Genomic DNA, 18,723 nt, shown 5'->3' on the forward strand with positions numbered 1-18,723 from the left:
TTCCGTTCTCGATCGGTACCGGATCGTACCAATTGCTTTTGGCGATCCTGTCGCTCGAACAGTCGGCTACTCAGAGAATACAGTAGAAAGCGACGCTCAGAAAGAGGTATCCGATGTTAAAGACGATCGTTTTACCGGCGCTGACGCTCGAGGACGTCGAGTTTCCAAGATGGCTACTGTGATCGCGATGGTCGTTCGTTCTCGTGTTATTTGCTCGCGAATCTACCGTGTGCACGTGACCCTCGTGCGGAGATCTCTTCAATCTTTTGACGAGCGTCAGCCTCGTGTTCTTTGCCGAGTGATCCTCCGATGGCAGACGACGTTTCTCGAGTCGCGTATCATCCGAACGAATCTCGCCAGGAATCGGTGGCGGCAGATCTCCCTTGAAACGTCCGAATTGAGGCGTTCTGCCCAGAATATCGGGAGTCAGCCTACCGCTGGCGTGTTCCTCGATCCCGGAGATCGATCTGGCCAAGCTAGAGTCCTTCAATCTCTTACCATCGAAGGTAATGAGCACGCCGGACGAGAACGAAGATGGCGGCTCGTTGGGAATCGTGCTGGAAACCGGGGGCAAGTAATACGCGTTCGACTTGTCGGCCGCCATTTCCATGTCGTCCGCCTCGCTCTGTCGCGTCGGTAGTTTCGCGTTGGCGGTTTTCTTCTTTAATTTTTTGCTCGCGTCGAGCGTGGGTACCGGCGGCGAAGGTATGAACACCGGCTCGAAATTGTCGACCGATCTGTGATTCGATGCGTCTTTTGCGAGCGCGTCGTTCGATTCCATGGATTCCGAGATCCTCTTTTGCACCACGTCCGATTCCTCGACGCTTCTGACGATAGGCTTGAAGCCACCCTCTATCACTATCGTGTCGGGGTTGAATCCCGTGTTTCTAGCAGGTTTCATGGCGGTCGCGAACACGTTGGGAACGTCTGCCGCGTCCGACAACTTAGCCTCGAGTTTTGTTCTTTGTTTCGCGTCGATCTTCTTAAGCTTCGCGATCTGGGGATTCCCGTTGATCGTCGGTCGTTTGTCGAGGGTTCTCCTGTAAGTAGAAGGGGCTGGTCTGTAAACGGCCTTCTTCCGTTCCAGGAACACCGGTCTCGGTTGCATGGGGAGGACGGACTGGGGCATCGCGTGAGGACTCTGCAACACGGGTCGACGCGTCATCATCGGTCTCTTGACGTACATCGGTTGCGTCCTCTGATCCGGCTGATGGTGGTGATAATGATGAGGAAGCGGTGGGTGATGATAAAGATGGTGGTAATTGGTCGCGTAATGGTGAGGCGGTGGCTTGGAATATGGGATCTGCAGCCCGGTCGCGGACGAATAAGTGTATTTCGTCCCGTGGTTCAGTGGTCGTGGATTATCTGCAACGAGGTTAGACAATTGCTGGTTAGAGACCTGTTGGAGCAGCTCCTGTTCGATCTCCGTCATTTGCTGCCGACCAGGAGGATACGAGGAGGGGGAGGCGAGCCTGGTGACTCCCATCATCGATTGTTCGCGATAGATCGGCGGAGGCTGATGATGATGATGATGATGATGATGGTAGTAGTGGTTGCGGTGATGCATGAGGTCCTCGTCGAGGTTCGCGTGATGCGTATCCTTCACGCGTACCTCGTGACGGTGCGGTACGACTCCGTGGACGGGGTTGTTGTACGAAGGCCTCGAACCAAAGGGCTCCTCGTACGACGACGATGATTGCAAGCGTACGTAATTGTTGTTATTATTAGCGTTCGTTAGTAGCTGCGTGTATGATGTGCTTAGATTGCCAGAGTTAGTCGGTGGATGATAAGGGTAACGAAGCTCGTATTCACGATGAGGAAGCTGCTGCTGAAGGAACTCCGCCGTTGGCGTTACCTTGCTCGGGACGCGGATGCTGGAGCTGCTCTCGAGATCCACGATCGGTCGTTCCACGTACACTTGGTGGTTCTCGCTGGCCGCCGCCTCGTCCGCGTCGCAATTGTCGTGAACGTTGATCTTCCAACCCAGGTAGCGGTGCGTGAAACACTGCGGCAGGTCGAACAGCGTGAACAAAAGAGGTTCGATCGTGTGTAGAAACAATTGTCGCGTACCTGATAGTAGACGGTGTTCGGCGTGTTCTCGTCGGGCGTCCATTGCACGAAACCCGGCGCCCCGTGGTCGCACTTCAGGGTCAGAGTGCGTTGGTACGCACCGAACGACGAGAAGTCGCCAGAGTCATGATTCTGATCCGGGACCCAGTTGCAGAGACGCCCAACCCCTGTTGGTCGATAGTCGCCCCCTTGCCGCTGAACACCCGCGAATATCTTCACTTTCTGTTGGAAAAGCGATTCGTTTTGGTATTTTTTGGTAGTGATAATGTTCGATCATAGTATTTCGTGGCAACGAAACCTGAGAACATGGAATCGCGAGCGTTGCATGTTGCATGTTGCGTTGTGTGAAAGTTAGACGTTGAATTATTTTCGTTTGTCGTACTAAAACTAGACTTACCATCGTCTATGCGTTTACGCTCTGAGAGAAAATAAATAGAAATCTGTAGTTTGCGTATTAGTTATCGTGATCGAATGAAATTAAAGATGGCACGCGAGTGCTTACAGCTTTCTCTTCGGGCGTTTTGTGTTGGTATCCGCCGACAGGGTCGTCCGTTATGTAGAAGGGGTGGTAGCGAGCGGGTATTTTAGGATCCTCGCCTCCCTCCACGATGAAAGTGTAATTCTTGCCACGGACCACGTTGATCTCAGGAATCAATAGACCGTTTATGTACCACGAGATGCCCCAACCGACGTGGCCTGGGGAAAACAAAATGTAAATGCACAATGGAAATCAAAGTGTGTAGTTTTCGTATTGTAGCTCAAGTTTAAAGTAGAAAGATCGATACTTTAACCAGTCAGCTGTAAATTATAATGTTAGCAAAAACAAAATTATATTAAATTTCAATACGTTTAGAATCTTTGGAAGTTAATAACGTTACGCCTTTTAACGCGTTCTAGGAATTGATAGGGATGAAAAATTATGATGATATTTTACCGGTAATAGCTGGATATCCGTGCTTTCCTCCTGTTGGTCCCATCTGGGCGTAAAATGCCCCGTCGTCGGGCTCGTCGCACTGGATCGGCGGAATAACCCAGGCGTCGGCCTTGGACGCCGGCGCGGGCGTCGCCGTAACGCGTCTCGGTCTCTTCGCAATCGCAGCCAGGTCCTGTTTCAGTAAAATCGCGTTAATCCCGAACATTGAAAAGTTTCGAGCGTGAAATTTGCGCGGAAACGAAAACCCGTTGGCAAGTTAATCTCCCCGAAAACGGAAGGAGAATTTCGAGCGGAAAGGATCGTTTTGGGGGTGGATTAAAAAACTATTCTCCGCGTTTCGGGTGTCACCTGGTTGCCGGTGGCCTTCTCGTTACTGTCCACGAACAGCTGAGACGGCTCTTGATCTGGAACAGGACAATTCCAAATCGGTGGTCTACCGAAGTCGATGAAGCTGTCGGTTTTCAAATAGTCCGAGTGATAGCTGACCTCTTGTCTCTCGTTCAAAGGACCGACGGCCCAGATAATCGCCTGCGATCCGTTTGTCAGTATCTGATGGTCCAGCTCGTCGTTCGTCTTCAGCGGTCTCTGATACGTGACGATGCTGTATCCGTCGACCAGCGCCGCGTTCAACAGTCGAATGGAATTCGTGTTTTCCTGCGAATCGTGCGAGGCGGGTTAATCGAACGTAAAGGAACGCGACCGAATCTTGTTATCGAGAGCTTTTGTCCGACGATTCGACTACAGCCAAATTGCTCTTCGTTGCAGGTAACTGTGTGCAAAACTAGCTCACCTGTATGCGGGTATCGGGGCAGCTGCCACGTCCACCGGAGCACTGAGACTTTGCGTCCAAGAAATAATCGACGGCGTAGCCCTGAAGCGTCTTTTTGTCGACCCAGGCGACCACCACGTCTCCTCCGACCATCGAGCTTCTTTCAGGGTTCGCGGACAACCCGAAGGACATGTATTGACCCTCGTCTGTCGACACGATACGTTCAAAAGTAACAAAACGACGGGTAATTCGAATTGTTCAAAGTTTTCTGATATTTTTTCGCGCCTATTAATTTCGGCGACCGCGGGGAATATGTCCTCCGTCACGCACGAACGACGCGTTCGGTAGGGTGACTCCTAATTCACCGAACGCGACACCGCCGCGCGTTAATTAGACCGTAAAATGCGATTTTTTTTGCTCTTTTTTTCCGGAAGAACGACTAGACCCAACGGAGGGCGCAAATAGGTCGCGCAATTATAGACGGTTTTCGGATTCGCGTTGCAGCCTCACGGAGACGCGTGTTCCGGTTCCAGAGACGATCGATCCTTTTCGAAGGAGACGATAAAACCGTTTAAAAGCGTGTTATCTGGCGGGCAAATGTCGTACGTTACTAGTTCGGTTGCAGTCTTGTGTTCGTACGTTGCAATGGTGATTCACTGTGAATGAAAAAAGCTTGTTCCTTATGAATCGAGCTGTTGTTTTTCGTACGTGTTTATGTTTGAATGAATTCAACGATCGTGACACGTTGGACACCACCGATTCTTGTGTGACAAATAAATAAATTATACCTTTTTATCGAATTCATAATTAGGCATTACTTGCGTAAATAGAGAGTAGTTTAACACGGTATAATAAAGAAAATTTGTCAAAATGGGGGGAAAATTCATAAAAAAACAAGTTTCTTTCCGGTTTATAGTGAATCACGTTGCACCGAACATTCGAAAGGAATCTCGCGAATCAGGGATGATTTGGTGTTGGCGAACCAGCAATGGCTGTCGTACTCACCAAGTTTTCCAACGAGCTGAGCGACTATGCTGTCCCCGGCCACGGCCCATCGTACCTCGTAAGCCAGCCGGTCATCGAGAACCTCGCAGTTCAGTTTCGACTGAAATCAAACGAGAAACACCGTTTACCATCGCTTGCAGGAACGACGTGTGGTCACTGTGCGCGCGGTATGTACAACCGTCGATCCTACGAGTACGTAGGCGATCTCGATCGAACGAGAACGCGTGCGAGAAGATCGTCTAGCCAAGACCGCGCGGATATAATAGTTCGAGGTTAAGGCAAGGAGATTCGTGTTTGAAGAAAAATACATTTATTCGCATTGATCTCAAGTAAAAACGTACAAAAAATCAGATAGAAAAAATAATCGCATCTTGGGGTGCGTGCGCGAATTAATCTATAATAATAATATACGTGTCGTCCTGTACGCGCGAAATTTTCGCGTGCTTATGAAGGAGAAAAAAAAAACTGGCCTAGGCTCGAAGTATTGTCCGCCTCTCGGTGCAACGCGCGCTTCCTTTCTCGATCGCGAAACGTAAGAATAATTAACCCTCGTATCACAGTCATGGGAGCCGTTGCTCTCTCTTTCTCTCTCTCACTCTCTCACGCGTTGTCTCGACTTTACAAAACGCTTCCCGTTCGCTGAATTACAAAAGAAGATCGACACAGGCTTACAATCGCGTGCCATCCGCAGGTTTCGATCGCTCGTTCGTATTAAACGCTTCGATTTCGGACATAGTCGAATCAGATGTCGCACAAATCACGCAACAAGCCCTCAACTCTGTTCTCTCACGCTCGCTTCCTCTCGTATTGTAGTTGACGCTAGATTTGCGGACATCGATCGCACTAATTTCTATTTGAAATCGTTAGTATGCAATTGTTCTTTTAATCAGGGCGTATATTCGTTACAATGTTTAAATACAATCGTTAACAAAGAATATTTACGGGCTCTGTAACGTGTAACAGATGGAATCTGAAGCCCGTTCGACGAGTTCTCCGTAAATCTAGTGTTAATATCGACATATATTTCCTGCGGAGACGGCAGACCGTGAGTTATGGCGACTCCGGTATTGTTCTAGGAGAACGCGATTCATCCGCTTGTACGGAGGCGAGATTGTCTCTTGGAACAGCATTCTAGCGGGAAATTGAAGACATTAAAGGGCGTGCCTCGTAGGCATACATCCGTACTGCATAGATTACACGTTTGCCTCGCGGATCATTTCGTACACGTTTCGTTTCAGGCTCGCGGACGACATCTTGGACGCGCAGGTGCGTCGAAAACATTCCTAGAACGATCTTAACGGAGAAATTTATACGACTTTACCCGCTCTCGTGACCCGTGTTAAGAGATTTCTCGTCTAGCCGTGTTAAATAAATAAAGGTCTCGGGGACGCGAGTGCCTCCTTTGGTCCTCGGCGAACTTTCCTACTTGTGGCGAACTCCGCGGCCAATATTATCGCAGCTGTGCCCCTCTGTTGAGTTTTCTGCGGCGCCAGAACGAATCGTCGTTGGTAAACGTAGCTGGCCGGCTTAGAGAAACTTTCGCTAATTTGTCGAAACGCGAGTTCGACTGAGTTCCGGGGTGCTCGCGATGATTTACGACCCGGGGATCTATCGTACGATACTCGTAAATCCATCAGGATTCATGGCGTCTTAGGAGATACAACTCGTATTCGTACACTGCAATGGTGATTCACTGTACGAGATACTCTCTTATGGAATATTTCTTTCTATTTGTTTTAATGCTGTTCATCGTCAACTTCTAATTACGAAGTAGTTTTTTTTAGATCTTATTGAGTAATGCTCGATTACAAAATCGACAGAAAAATACGATATAAGTAGTGTCACCATCCATCCTGTACTGCACGCGATCCAATGATGCTGCACTTCGATGATCGGACGAGAACTGGGCGGTGTCCAACGTGTCACGATCGTCCACATTGTACGAATACGAGATGGATTAACCATATATCGGTCGATTAAAATTTGTCTATGCAAAATGGACGAACGATACGAAGACAGTTTGAGAATGGCGCGAAAGTTTGTTCTATCGTTTGTCTAAAGAAAGGTATCCGGAGTGTATCTGCGCGTATATACTAAGCTTTCGAGTGTCCAAGACGAATCGAGCGTATCTCTTAACCGTTTCGCTCCCATATCGAAAAGTGCCTGCTTGGAAAAATTAAATTGGTACTTTTGATCTGGTACTTTTCGACTCGAGAACTATCGCGTGGCACTTTTCGACACGGTTCGCGATACGGTTAATATTGCACGAAAGAGTCGAGCCTTCTGTCGCCCTGGAACCGCAACAGCCTCGCGTGCGAACTCGCCAGCCGATCGCCAGCGTTTCCCTAGAACGAGACGAGCGTTGGGTCGCGCGGAGATCGAGAACGTATGTCGAGAATTCTGTCTACTATATCAGAGTATCCTTGGAATCGTTCGCCGCTCGGTTCGATCGGCTCGCTCTCGTTACAGACATTATCGCGATAACTGATCAGGTTCGAGCCAGCGTCTCTTCTTCCACCGAGCTACCGACTACAAGAACCCTTTCCAGCTTACCTGCGGCGAGACTCCGAGCATCTTCAGGGAGGGCGGCACGTTTAGGTTCGGCGGAATTTGTACGTGGCCAAAGTCCACGGTGAACGCCTCGCACCAGACGCCAATGTGGCCGATCTGGTGGACCGTCAGGTCCCCGGGCAACGTCAGAACGATAGCTTTCCGATCGTATCGGTGCAGCGGTACTACTTTTCCGTTCTCGTCCGCCACGCGGATCCCTTGAGGCGATGGCGACGGTCCGGCGCCCACCCAGAACTTTGCGTCTGCGAAAAACGACAACGATGCATCGAATCCTCGTTTTCTAACGACGTATACATAGTAACGATTCGTAAAATGAACGTGATTCGTTAATTGAACGCTTCTATTTCTTTCAATTTGGAGGTTCAAGTGGTATCCAAAGACTACAGATTATTAACTCTGGAAATTATTAAATCGTTTAATAATTTAACTGGGTACATTCTGACTAAATCGTAACAATTACAATAAAGTTGCGTCGATGATGTATCATTTATAAATTTGTTGCTAATATTTATAGACCAATGTATGGTGATTCTGTTGTTCCGTAACAGCACATTCCGTTCATTTTAAGGCTCGTTGTTCGGTGTATCGGAGCGATGCTTACCCGGAGCTTCGCCGTCGTAACTGAAACTAGGTATCAGGAGGGTCTGAGCATCGACGACGACGATGGGTTCGGAACTGACGCCATGTTCGCCGTTTAAAGCCGCTAGTTTCTGCGGTTTAGGGTAGTCGAACCCCCTCGGTATTCTAACGTCTCCGAAGTTCACCTGGAAAAGGGAATATTCATGTGAAAATGTTCAACGGCATCTCGAACAATCCGCTCGCGTAGAATTTCTAAAGAGAACGATCGCATCGAATGGAAATTTCGTCGTGGCAATCTCGCTCTGTCGCGATCGAGCTTATCATTTTGAAATTACAGAGTATCCCGGGCTACCGGGTGTCGGGAATAAATTTCCTGGCTAACGTGTATCGACGATGTAAATCACCGGATAAGCGAGTCTCGCGGACGAACGGCTCTATCGGGCCTCTCGTTAAACTTCCTATTTTACGACTAACGTTCACGGAGTTTGTCCCGGTTCCGCGTTATAATAATAACGAACTGCCGTGTCCCGGAAACTGTGTCAACGTTAACCGACGTCCCGCGAGTCTCGATAACGATAAATTCGCCGTGGAAAAAAGTCGTGGCCGATTTTCTCTACGCGACGCCAGGAGGCGGTGTGGTCTTTTCGACGCCCGTAATTAGGACTTTCGATTACTTTTTTTGGCCGAGAATTTTCCTAGAGGTTACTTTCTATACGCTGGTACGCGCTGCAACAAGTCCGAGCGTGAAAGTTGCGCCGGCGACCGATCGGACCGGATACCGGTTTTCTGTATCGTTCGACCGGGGAATCGACGTGACATCGAAGGTCACGAGCATGATATACGTGCCCTTATATAGGCGTTCGCGTATTTTGAAAATGGTCACAAGGTAGATTTCGCTCTCTAAAAGGGTCTGAAGAAAAAGAAGTCTTCGTTACAGCCATCTATCCAAACGCTGGCTAGTTTATTACTGTTTAGAGAAGGTTAGATATCATCAGCAACGCTGTATAATACAGTTACACTCCCATTAGTATTCGTATACCGTAATGGTGATTCACTACAAATGAAAACTAACTTGTTTTTTTCCATTTATTACAAATGTTGTTTTTTATTAATATTAACACAGTTTATATTATTTAAAATTGTATAAATAATGTAAACAGTATGCAAATATAATACCAATAATACTTTTTTTTTTCCTGACCGGTCACCCATCCATCTTTTTTGCTGCACTTCGGTAATCGAACCGAGAACTAATATATTCAACGTGCCACAACCGTCGACGAGTATTCTTTTTAATCTATTCATACGTGAACCCTCGAATATCTTAACAAGTCCAAGTTAATGTACGAAATAATGGACTCGTATCAGATTTATCTACCATAAGAAACGAGTTTCTTGCCATTTAACGAAGCGAATACGAGTGGGAGCAACTGTATTTTAACAGACAATATATGTAAGTCGACCTTAAGGAGTTCGTTTTAAGGAATCTCGTCTGAAATACAGTTTTCCTATCGCGCATAGATTTATTTATTCTCTACTCACGGCGAATTCGTCGCACCACACGGAGAACCATTTGACGTTGCCAAGAGTCTTGCCGTCCGGTAACGTGAGCGTGATGTCCTTTCTCCGATATCGTTTCAGCGTGTCCGTTCTGTGGTAAATCGAGAAAATTGTACATTCTTAGTCCAACGACACGGCTCCACGCTTTCGAATATTATTTACGCGCGTCCTTTTCAACGTGCAACGACCAGACATCGAACAAAAATTACTTCCTGTAAAATCTACCGTTGTTCGTACAGATCGTTTCAAAATTGTACTCCATAGATGATCGAATTATTTTACTTGATATTTTTACCAAATTGGTGAATGGGAAATCAACTTGAAGCGTTTAAAAAATAATGAACTAATGCTAGAGTTTTGAAATACTCCGTGTAATGTGAATAAATAAGGTGTACTCACGATCCACGCTCGTCGCGAAGTCTGATGCCGTTTCCGTTAGGGGTTTTCGAGGTGCCTACGTAGAAGTACGCAGCTGAAAGAGGGATAATCGTGATTACAGGTTCGCTCGATTGCCAGGAATCGATACTAATTACCCTGTTTTTGCCAGTTGGTCGATCGCCCGGCTCTAATCAATCTAATCGCGTCGACGCAGCGACCGGGGATATTTATCGCGGAAATCGTTGCACGATCGTTTCGAGCTCTAACGACCGATTCTTTCCATTTCGCTAATTTTTTAGAGCGTTACCGCAAGCCGGCGTGTGTCCTTCGCGAACGAACGCTTTCGATTTTATCGAACCGCAGTACGTATGTATAGATGAAAGTGAGAGTAGCGAACGAGTCGAAAGGGAGACGTAGGAGAACCTTTTACGGTCGCGCGTTGCTTCGACTCCGATTCAAGACGCGTTCTCGGAAGACGAGATCGACGGACCCTCGTAAATCAATTTCCAAATTGTCCATCTGCAGGAATAGAATTTGTTAAACGGTAAATTCATCCAACTGTCGCGATGGCAGAAACGAAGAACACCAGAGAACCGAGTAAATGGTGTTTGAATTAGAATTTAAAAAAATATAAAAATTGTCTATCGTTCTTGGTCGATTCTTCGAAGTTGCCTAAGCTTGCTCCTTCGTTTTGCGTGTCTGTTTCGACGAATAAAAATAAAGAACCGGATTCGTTGGACGTTTCGAAAAGTCGAGCCGGGCGACGGACGCGTGGTTTTGAAATCGGGCAAGTCTCGCGATTGGACGCGGTTCTTAATTACGAACATGGCGCCTCGCCGTCGTACGTGAAGTCCTTGATGAACAGAGTTCGGCCGTCCACGGCGTAAACTTCACCGCTGACGCCGTGATGAAATTCCGACAGCTTGCCAATAAGCTTCCCATAATAACCTTCGCTGCGTACGTCTGCGAACATAATCGAGATTGATTAATGGTGAAGTACGGGGGTGGGGAGGAAAAAAAAAGAAAAATCGCTCGTTAATTCATCCCATCCCGGGCGTTCAACGTTCGTCGTTCGCTGTTTGAGAATATTCGAAAAGTATAGAAGTTCGTGATCGATGATGAACTCGTCGCGATTTGCCTCTCGAATAATTAAGCAAAGGAACGCGTCTCGCGTAGGTGGATTTTGCACAGGTCGCCTAACTGATCGAATCTAGCGGAATAATAAATTCGTCGCTAGTTACCGATGTCTCGTTGACTACCGTTAACCCTCGATCGATTCTGAGACGCGATCGTTACGAATCGCGATCGTACGCGAAATCGAGTGCCCCAAATGCCAGCTGGGCCTCGCTGGTTGCCAGGCACGCGGTGCAGAATCGTGTCGAGCGGGATCACGGAATCCCGGCCATCTACGCGATTCCGATAAGGTCGTTCGATCGACGACCTTGTTTCTGACTCCGTTTTCGAGATCGTTATTTCGCAAATTACGAAAATAGGCATGCTCAAAGTGACGAGAATTCAGGTGGTCGCCATTTGTCTAAGGATAGACGATGACACTAGCGCTGCTATGACGACAAACATAATACGTACCATAGCTCGATCGAAGTTTCTTTTACGATGACATATATAAATAGAATTTAAATTATAAAAGTATACATATACTTTTCATATAAAATTTAATTTGGTATTGCCAATCGTTCATATTGGTAAATATTCTCGGAAAAGGGTTAATGTTGCAAATGAAAATGTGTGGAAGGGGCAACAGTAAAATTGAATTTAGAAATTTGTTCTTCGACAGGACGATGGTGGACGATGAAATTTAATCAACATCCATGTTACAATATATTTTTACCTTTTATTTATTATTTAAATGAAAATATGGAAGGGCAAGAGTGCTATTGAATTTGGAAATTTGTTCTTCGAAACGGAAGCACGTTGTTAAAAAGAGTACGAAATTGTTTGGAATATTAAATTGCTCGAATGGCTGTCGCGAAGTTCTGACTCGAATAGGGAATTTGTGACGTATATTGGATACCAAAGTTCCCTTGAACGACAAAGGGAATGAAATGAAATCGTTCAATAATTTAATGTCTTTGAAAATATTGATGAAGATTGTACAGTAAATCGTATAAGTAGCACGACTAGGAAAGGCTGCAATTAAGCCAAAAGAGGGCAATGTTACTATCTGTTACCGGTAGTGTCTATTTTATCCTCTCGCAGTTGGTTGCATTTTGAAACATTTCCATTGTCGATTAAATAATCAGAGTACTCTGACGATAAATAATAAAGGTAACGACGTCGATTAAAATTGATATCCATTTCCATTGTCCATGTCCCTGAGTGTAGAATCGGTACTCCATATATGCATAGCTATTATCTCCTTTTGTAATATCCGTTCGAGTTAATTATCGTACACTTTTCTATTTATGTACTTCGCTGGATCGCTCGTGATCCTTTACATAGCGTAACGGGGAAGTTCCTGGATCGTAGTCGGGGACGCAGAAATCAAGGTTAGAGTAGCCATAAATATGGATCGAACGTTAAGGCGAATCGTTGGATGGTCGCGATAGATGCTAACGAATCGAGGGAACCGGTCGACGTGGATCGTTCGCGCATCTAACCCTTTGATCGAGCGCGTACCGTTATAGCTCTCTCTTGGCCGGACAGGATATCGTCCATCCTGACGAGATTGACTTATGCGCGGATGGGCATAAATCCTGGTACCGCGACGTTTCCACGGGCGTGCACGTAAACGATGGCAGGGTAAACGCTCCCGTCGATACGCGGTCTCTTTGGAAATTCCGTGAAAAATCGGCCCGCGATCCGAGGAAAATTAGATACGTCTGGTGAAACGATCCGCGGATCTCCCGGCGCCCGTTAACTGTCGGTGATGCAACGTGCACCCGGGATCCCGTGTACCACTTTGTCCCGGCTGCTCCTGGTATTTGATAATTGGAGAAAAGTACGCTGTTACGGTCCACGACCGGATGGGACGCGGCTTGTTTATGCATCCGAGCTAGAGCTTTCCTCTTGCATTTTTCGCCGACGACCAGTTGCACCGAAACTCTTCTTCTTTTTTTCCTTTGCAAAAGGGATCTGCTCGCCGATAAATACCATTAAACGCGCGTGGAAAAAGTGAAAGAGGGTGGAACCGGTGAACCCGTAAGAACCTCGATCGATCGCAGGGTTGATTAGGCGAGCAACAACCCCTGTGCCACCGAGAGAGGACCAACGGAGCTTCTGCGTGCGATTCTCGGTACGCGTGTTCGCGCTCGATCAACAACACAAGAGTGCGTTCGAAGATTATGGCGATTATCATGCTTCTTATTTTTATTAACCCTTTGACTACTGAAAGTGTCCATATTATTCCATTTTTTGTGAATTATCCTACTCACTTTCGAGAAAAAAATTCAGAAGGTGCTGAAATTTTTCGGCGAAAATAAAAAATTTCAAATCATGCTAAAAAAATTATTTTCAGTCGCGGGGGTCTGTTAGAATCATTTTTGGGTGAATAGATATATCCCCAAAATCCCACGCATTTTCGAGAAAAAAATTCTTTACCGAAAACACAATGAACATAAATGAGATTTCATGCGCATGTTTAAAAATTCATAACTCCTGAACGGATTGGACAATTTTAATATTTCAAAATGCAAACAACGCGTATTTTAGTCAAGAATGTGTAGAAATTCTAAGAATATTGGAAAAGTTGTTCCTCAACACCGTAAAGTTAGAAAAACTCCATAAAAGTGCCATAACTCCTACAATAGTCAATGGATTTCACTGAAATTTACTGGTGAAGTAGAGCTCAAGAATATCTACAAAAAAGTATTAAACAACATTTCCGTACAGCGTGAAATTAATTAATAATTCGGTCGAGATTGAGAGTCCACTTAAGGGGTACAACGAGAATATTCCGGCAGTGCATAACACCGAAGAATTATAGGTTCCGGTACAAAACTCTATTTAATTTTCTCCGTTCCAATTAGTAGCCAATCGACGTAGAATTTGTTCGCCGTCTATGAAGCGTGGTCAGGAGCATTTTCCAATTTCGAGAGTATTTGGAAAGAAGGAGGGTGGAATCGTGGTTTGCGGACAGACGTAGCTCCCCCCTCTGTGAATGTGGGTTATAGTCGTGCAGAGCTCCCGGTATCAATCGCTAATGCGAACCGTCGAAGCGTCGAAGCGTCGAGGCAGCGTCGGTTTCCAGCTACGAAGAGGATGCATTTCGTCGTTCCGACCGCGAGCCATTAGCGCGTAATTATTCCCGCGGTAACGACAGTCGAGAACGCGATTAAATTGTTACGCGGGATCCTGGGATCCGCGGGAACGATAAAAATCGAACGATCGATGGACGGTTGGATCGAGGATAGGGACTTCTCCGATCAGCGGGAGGCCGGATCCGTTGATTCGGGTGGAAATTATTACCGGTCTCGTGGACACGGGCGGACGAATCTAGGTCAACGACGTTGAGATGGTGGAAAGAAAGAGAAAAAAAAATATATGCGAGAAAGAGCGACAGAGAGCGGAGATACATATCGGACCTTTGACATTTTCATACGAAAGAGAAAGCAGAAGGCGGACAAGCGTAATTGCCAGGCCGTACATAATACGACTCTCGAGGCAGTGTCGCAACCCGCGTATTCAGTAACGAATTCGCCAAGATCCATCCTCGCGATCGCATGGGTAAACAAAGATCCACGGGATTCGAAACGTCGTTTAATTTTCCAAAGGGAAACGCTCGACTCGCTCCCGGAGATATATTCCCCCTCTTTCCCGCGATCTTAAATTGAAATATCGAGTTTCGCGCTCACGGCTGGCCGTGATTCCATCATTCGCGGGATATCGAGACGCGCCTGTTCGCGACAAATTCCATTTATTCGTCCCGGGAGCTTCGCGTAAGATTATGCAACGAGATCCAAGTCCAAATAATGTGCTCCAGACGGGAGATAATTTATCGCGTTGGAAATTTTTCCGCGATACGAAACTCGAGGCGTTCGAGGGATAATAATAGTAAAATTTGTCGGTGGACAGGACACGAAAAAAAATGTCCAATGCTCCGTGATGTTAACGATCAAGTTCAAGTTTCCACGATCGGGAAGCGTTGCTTGGAAAAACTCATTCGCGGACACAATCGACACTAGGATTTACAGAACTCGTAAATATATGTCAGCAAGCCATGTTGAATTAAACGAAATTTAAATCCAACCATCAAACTGTCTTTCGTTAAAAATATATGCAATTCTTAACGAATATCAGAGATAATTTAGCGTTCAAGTACCGAGTGTTTTACCTCAACGAGGGAAAACTAGCACCCCTGTGCGTTGCACAACCGTGAATCGCGGAAACGTGGAAAATTAGCTGAATCGAGCACGATCGAGATCGATGGACGTAATCCCGTTCGAATCGAGACGAAGTAAATTCTGCTGTTTGCGCGTGGCTCGCGTTGCACTTTCGCGAATCGTGTGTCGCGAAACTCTCGAGGGGAAAGCGGTCGGTGGATTTCTTGGCGAGCTCGTTTACGACCGCGAGCTGCCCGGGTTCTTTCCTGCGTGTATCTTTTTTCTTTTCTTTTCTTTTCTTTTATTATTATCACCGTGAATCTGTTTCTCGTTTGCGCGTGACGACGGTCCGAGGAGAAAAGCGTGGAACGCGAAAGTCGCTCGGCGACGCGAAACAGACCGGCAAATCGAGACGCCGACGTTGAACAAGCTCCGCGGAGCTCGCGGCTGCATCGTTAATTGGCCCCGAGTAATTAGCGCGTGCCGGATCGTTCGGTAATTGGCAGTAATTCAGTAAATGAAATCTGTCCGTGCATCGATCGCTCCTCTTCTTATTTCCTCGTTTTCGATACGTTTTCGGGCCCTCGTTACGTTTCCTACGCGAGCCTCCGCCTCCTTGCAATTCAGCTTTCTATTTTTACGCGTGAAAAAAAATTAATTGCCGCGGCAGGTTCACAGTTTGGTCCCGCGAGGGAATTTCGTTATCGGATTCACTGTTCGAATGTCGTAACGAGGGAGATTCTGGAGATTGTTTACCACCGAATCGTCTAAAACTCGAATACTTTGCTACGTTTGTCCTGCTGGAATAACTACTCTCGGGGCGATTTTTTATTCTAAATACGTTCTAAATGCACTTGATCGAGAGACGGTCGCGGTAGAGAAAAATTTATACCACGGACGATTCATGGGATCACGTTTTTGAGTCACTTTGGAAATTCAACACCGAATCGACCATCGTGAAACGCAATGATAAGAAGTGTACTTTGTTAAAAGTAACGCGTTCGATCGTTGTCGTGTGAACTCACGTGTTGCAAGCAGAAGAAAGCCCGCTGCGATTAAACCGACAGCGGAAAGCCGAGCCGAGAACGATGTGGGTGATCGTGTCGTCATGGCGTCTTCGTGGTTACTGCCAGGGGGCCCAATCTCACGTGTTATAAGTTGAAGCCAAGTTTGTAGTGCCACCTACCAACCTTGAGCGAACTAAAATGTGTAAATGTGTGAACGGCCTCAACGCGTGTATCTATATTATTATATACAGCAAACTGGCTATTGAAAAATATAAATATAATTCAAAATAATAGCACTGTTCTAAATTAAAAAAGGGTACCATATTCGTGCAATTAATTTATCATTATTTTATTGCTCCAGTTACGTCGACGATGATCGTATAAATAGCGTACAATTTTCCTTACGTTTTCCTTCTTTGGATCTCGATGGAATGTAAAAATTATTAAGTAGCTTACGGTCGAGTATAATTTATTGCATCTTATTAACGACTATCTGGAAAAATGGGCAGCTCGGTTCACTGGACAACCGACTGTCCTTGGGACCACTTTGATATCTTTCGTTCGTGTGTTATTAAATTACGCTACGCGCAATTATCGGTTACGTTCATTCATTAATACACGAAACATAGTGTTTAACTGCGAGGATTCTACCTTCGTAAAAAATACTCTTCCGGGCTCTGCAAAATTTCGAAATTATTTGTAAGAAGTACTTCGTTACCACGTACCTCGTTCAAATAATTTCTATTCGAATCTTCGATATTGTAAAATTTACGAAGCTTCTAGTTTCCCTATCCATATCAATTTCACATTTTTTTTGCGGGCCATAAAAAATTTATTTCCCCCGGTTTCCCGTGAAAAATTTACCTTTTTCCCGGGCTAGAGGCACCGATAGTGCTCGCCACCGCGTTTCAAATATGTATTTGTGAGCTCTGCCAGCGCTCCCTACCAAACTCGAACGAACCAAAGAGTACATCAACGCTTGGACCCCCTGGTTACTGTCGTCGAAAGTGCCCGTCGTGGTAGCTTTGTTGATCCCACTACGATCACCTCGCCGCTACACCTCGATCCGTCTTTCTCTTTATCCCTCCTTCTCTCTTCGATCGCGTTGATCCGTCTTTTTTGCGTCGCGTTTCTCTTTTCCATTCACCCCTCGGCGTCGTTCCCTCTTTCGTCGCCGCTACTCGTTTTCTTTCATTATACTTTCGATCGCGCGCCTAATAATCACCGACACCCGTGGATCCGAATTAGAATTATTTATTTATTCAACGGGATCAAACGCCCGTTGGTACAGAAACAGATACAAGTATAGGAGACAGTTACATAACAAAGACAAACAGATAAACAAAATTTAATGTTACGAAGCATGAGACTGACTGTGAATAATTATTATACAATGAACTGTCAAGTGAAGAACATTTATGATTAAAAACATCGATCAAACAATGTCAAACAATTAAATCTAAACATTTCAATGATATTCGAATAGGAGATCGTACCATTAAAATAACATCTACTTGCAAACCCTTTTTCGACCGAGTATTCAAAGTGGTATAGTGTTGAATACATACATAGATTGAGATATTAAATAATAAGAGTAATTTTTTTCTTTTTTATATAAAGCGTTTACGATGGAAATGAATCGTATTCTTCCCAAAATATTTAAAGTTGAAAGGACCCTCTTTGGAGCTTCCTGGAAGAACATACGCGATGTTTTCGATAACATATCATGCGAGAAAATAGAATTAGAATTAGAATTAGAATTAGGCGCGAAGAGGTCCGTGTTGGCTGGTTTCTCGGTTCCTCTTCGCGATTGCGTCGGTCCGTTGCTCTTGTAACTCGCCGCGCGACAAACAGGCACAAGGTAGTCGTCGGGAGGCGAAGAAATCACGGTTCTTACTGTTTACATCGCGCGATCGCAATCGTGATTCGGGCCGTGAAAGCTGGCTGAGGCCGCTGTTGCGTCGAAGGTGCGCGGCGGATTTCGAAAACGCGCGATTCAGTTACGCGTACGCGCGTGGCGAACTTTAAACCGTTCGTCTCCGATCCGGGATTTAGAAAATGATCGCGGACGGGAAGAAAAACACGAAAAGGCTACTTTCTAATATCTCCCGAGACACCTTCGCGTTCCGTGCTCGATAAACCGATACGACGATATTTTTATTGCGTCGAGGGTGACGCAATTTCAACGCTATTACGTTACTTTGTAATAAAGATCGCGCATTCGTGTCAAACCGCGACGCGTTACGGAACCCGCGACAGTCGTAATTAGTTATTTTCTTTTTTTCATTTTAATGCAGTAACGTTCGCACGACTGGAATTAGCTAAACGGGGATTTCCAAAGATAAGAGCTACGGGGTTTCCAAAAAATAGCACCTTGAGCCGCAAGAATGCGCCATTCTCTTTTTGGATGAGCCCGTTGTCCTTGCAACGGGCGCTTCTTGCCGCCTCGTCGAACGACTCTCGACCGAATCGCCGAGTAATTAGGTTTCCGCGGCGTCGCGTTCGTTTTGCATTAAAGCGCGACGAGGCAGGGTGGAAAGGGAGGAAATAATAAGGTTGGACGGGCTGGGG

The 18,723-nt window shown here is 46.1% G+C and overlaps 1 protein-coding gene across 1 annotated transcript; it reads right to left on the bottom strand.

Annotated features, from left to right (window-relative positions):
- Positions 1-70: 70 nt before the first annotated feature.
- LOC122405173 (protein Skeletor, isoforms B/C-like) lies at positions 71-16,255 on the bottom strand. The gene is made up of 13 exons (XM_043409712.1): positions 16,171-16,255; positions 10,692-10,829; positions 9,888-9,960; positions 9,471-9,579; positions 7,951-8,113; positions 7,332-7,591; positions 4,779-4,878; positions 3,795-3,979; positions 3,353-3,658; positions 3,005-3,176; positions 2,573-2,766; positions 2,071-2,292; positions 71-2,005 (listed from the first exon to the last, which is right to left on the bottom strand). The coding sequence occupies exons 1-13, from the start codon at positions 16,253-16,255 to the stop codon at positions 71-73; spliced, it is 3,942 nt and encodes a 1,313-aa protein (XP_043265647.1).
- Between the last annotated feature and the right edge of the window lie 2,468 nt (positions 16,256-18,723).

The sequence above is a fragment of the Colletes gigas genome, unplaced genomic scaffold (genome assembly GCF_013123115.1).
Source record: "Colletes gigas isolate AHSC1104 unplaced genomic scaffold, ASM1312311v1 Colletes_gigas_Sc00004, whole genome shotgun sequence".
NCBI classification, from domain to species: domain Eukaryota; kingdom Metazoa; phylum Arthropoda; class Insecta; order Hymenoptera; family Colletidae; genus Colletes; species Colletes gigas.

Excerpts from the sequence above, each read along its gene's own strand:
- LOC122405173 (XM_043409712.1), bottom strand. The coding sequence starts at position 16,255 with ATGACGACACGATCACCCACATCGTTCTCGGCTCGGCTTTCCGCTGTC. Across the intron at positions 9,580-9,887 it reads CTTCGCGACGAGCGTGGATC|AACGGACACGCTGAAACGAT; the intron begins GTGAGTACACCT and ends GATTTACCACAG. Across the intron at positions 3,177-3,352 it reads AGAAGGCCACCGGCAACCAG|GACCTGGCTGCGATTGCGAA; the intron begins GTGACACCCGAA and ends TTACTGAAACAG.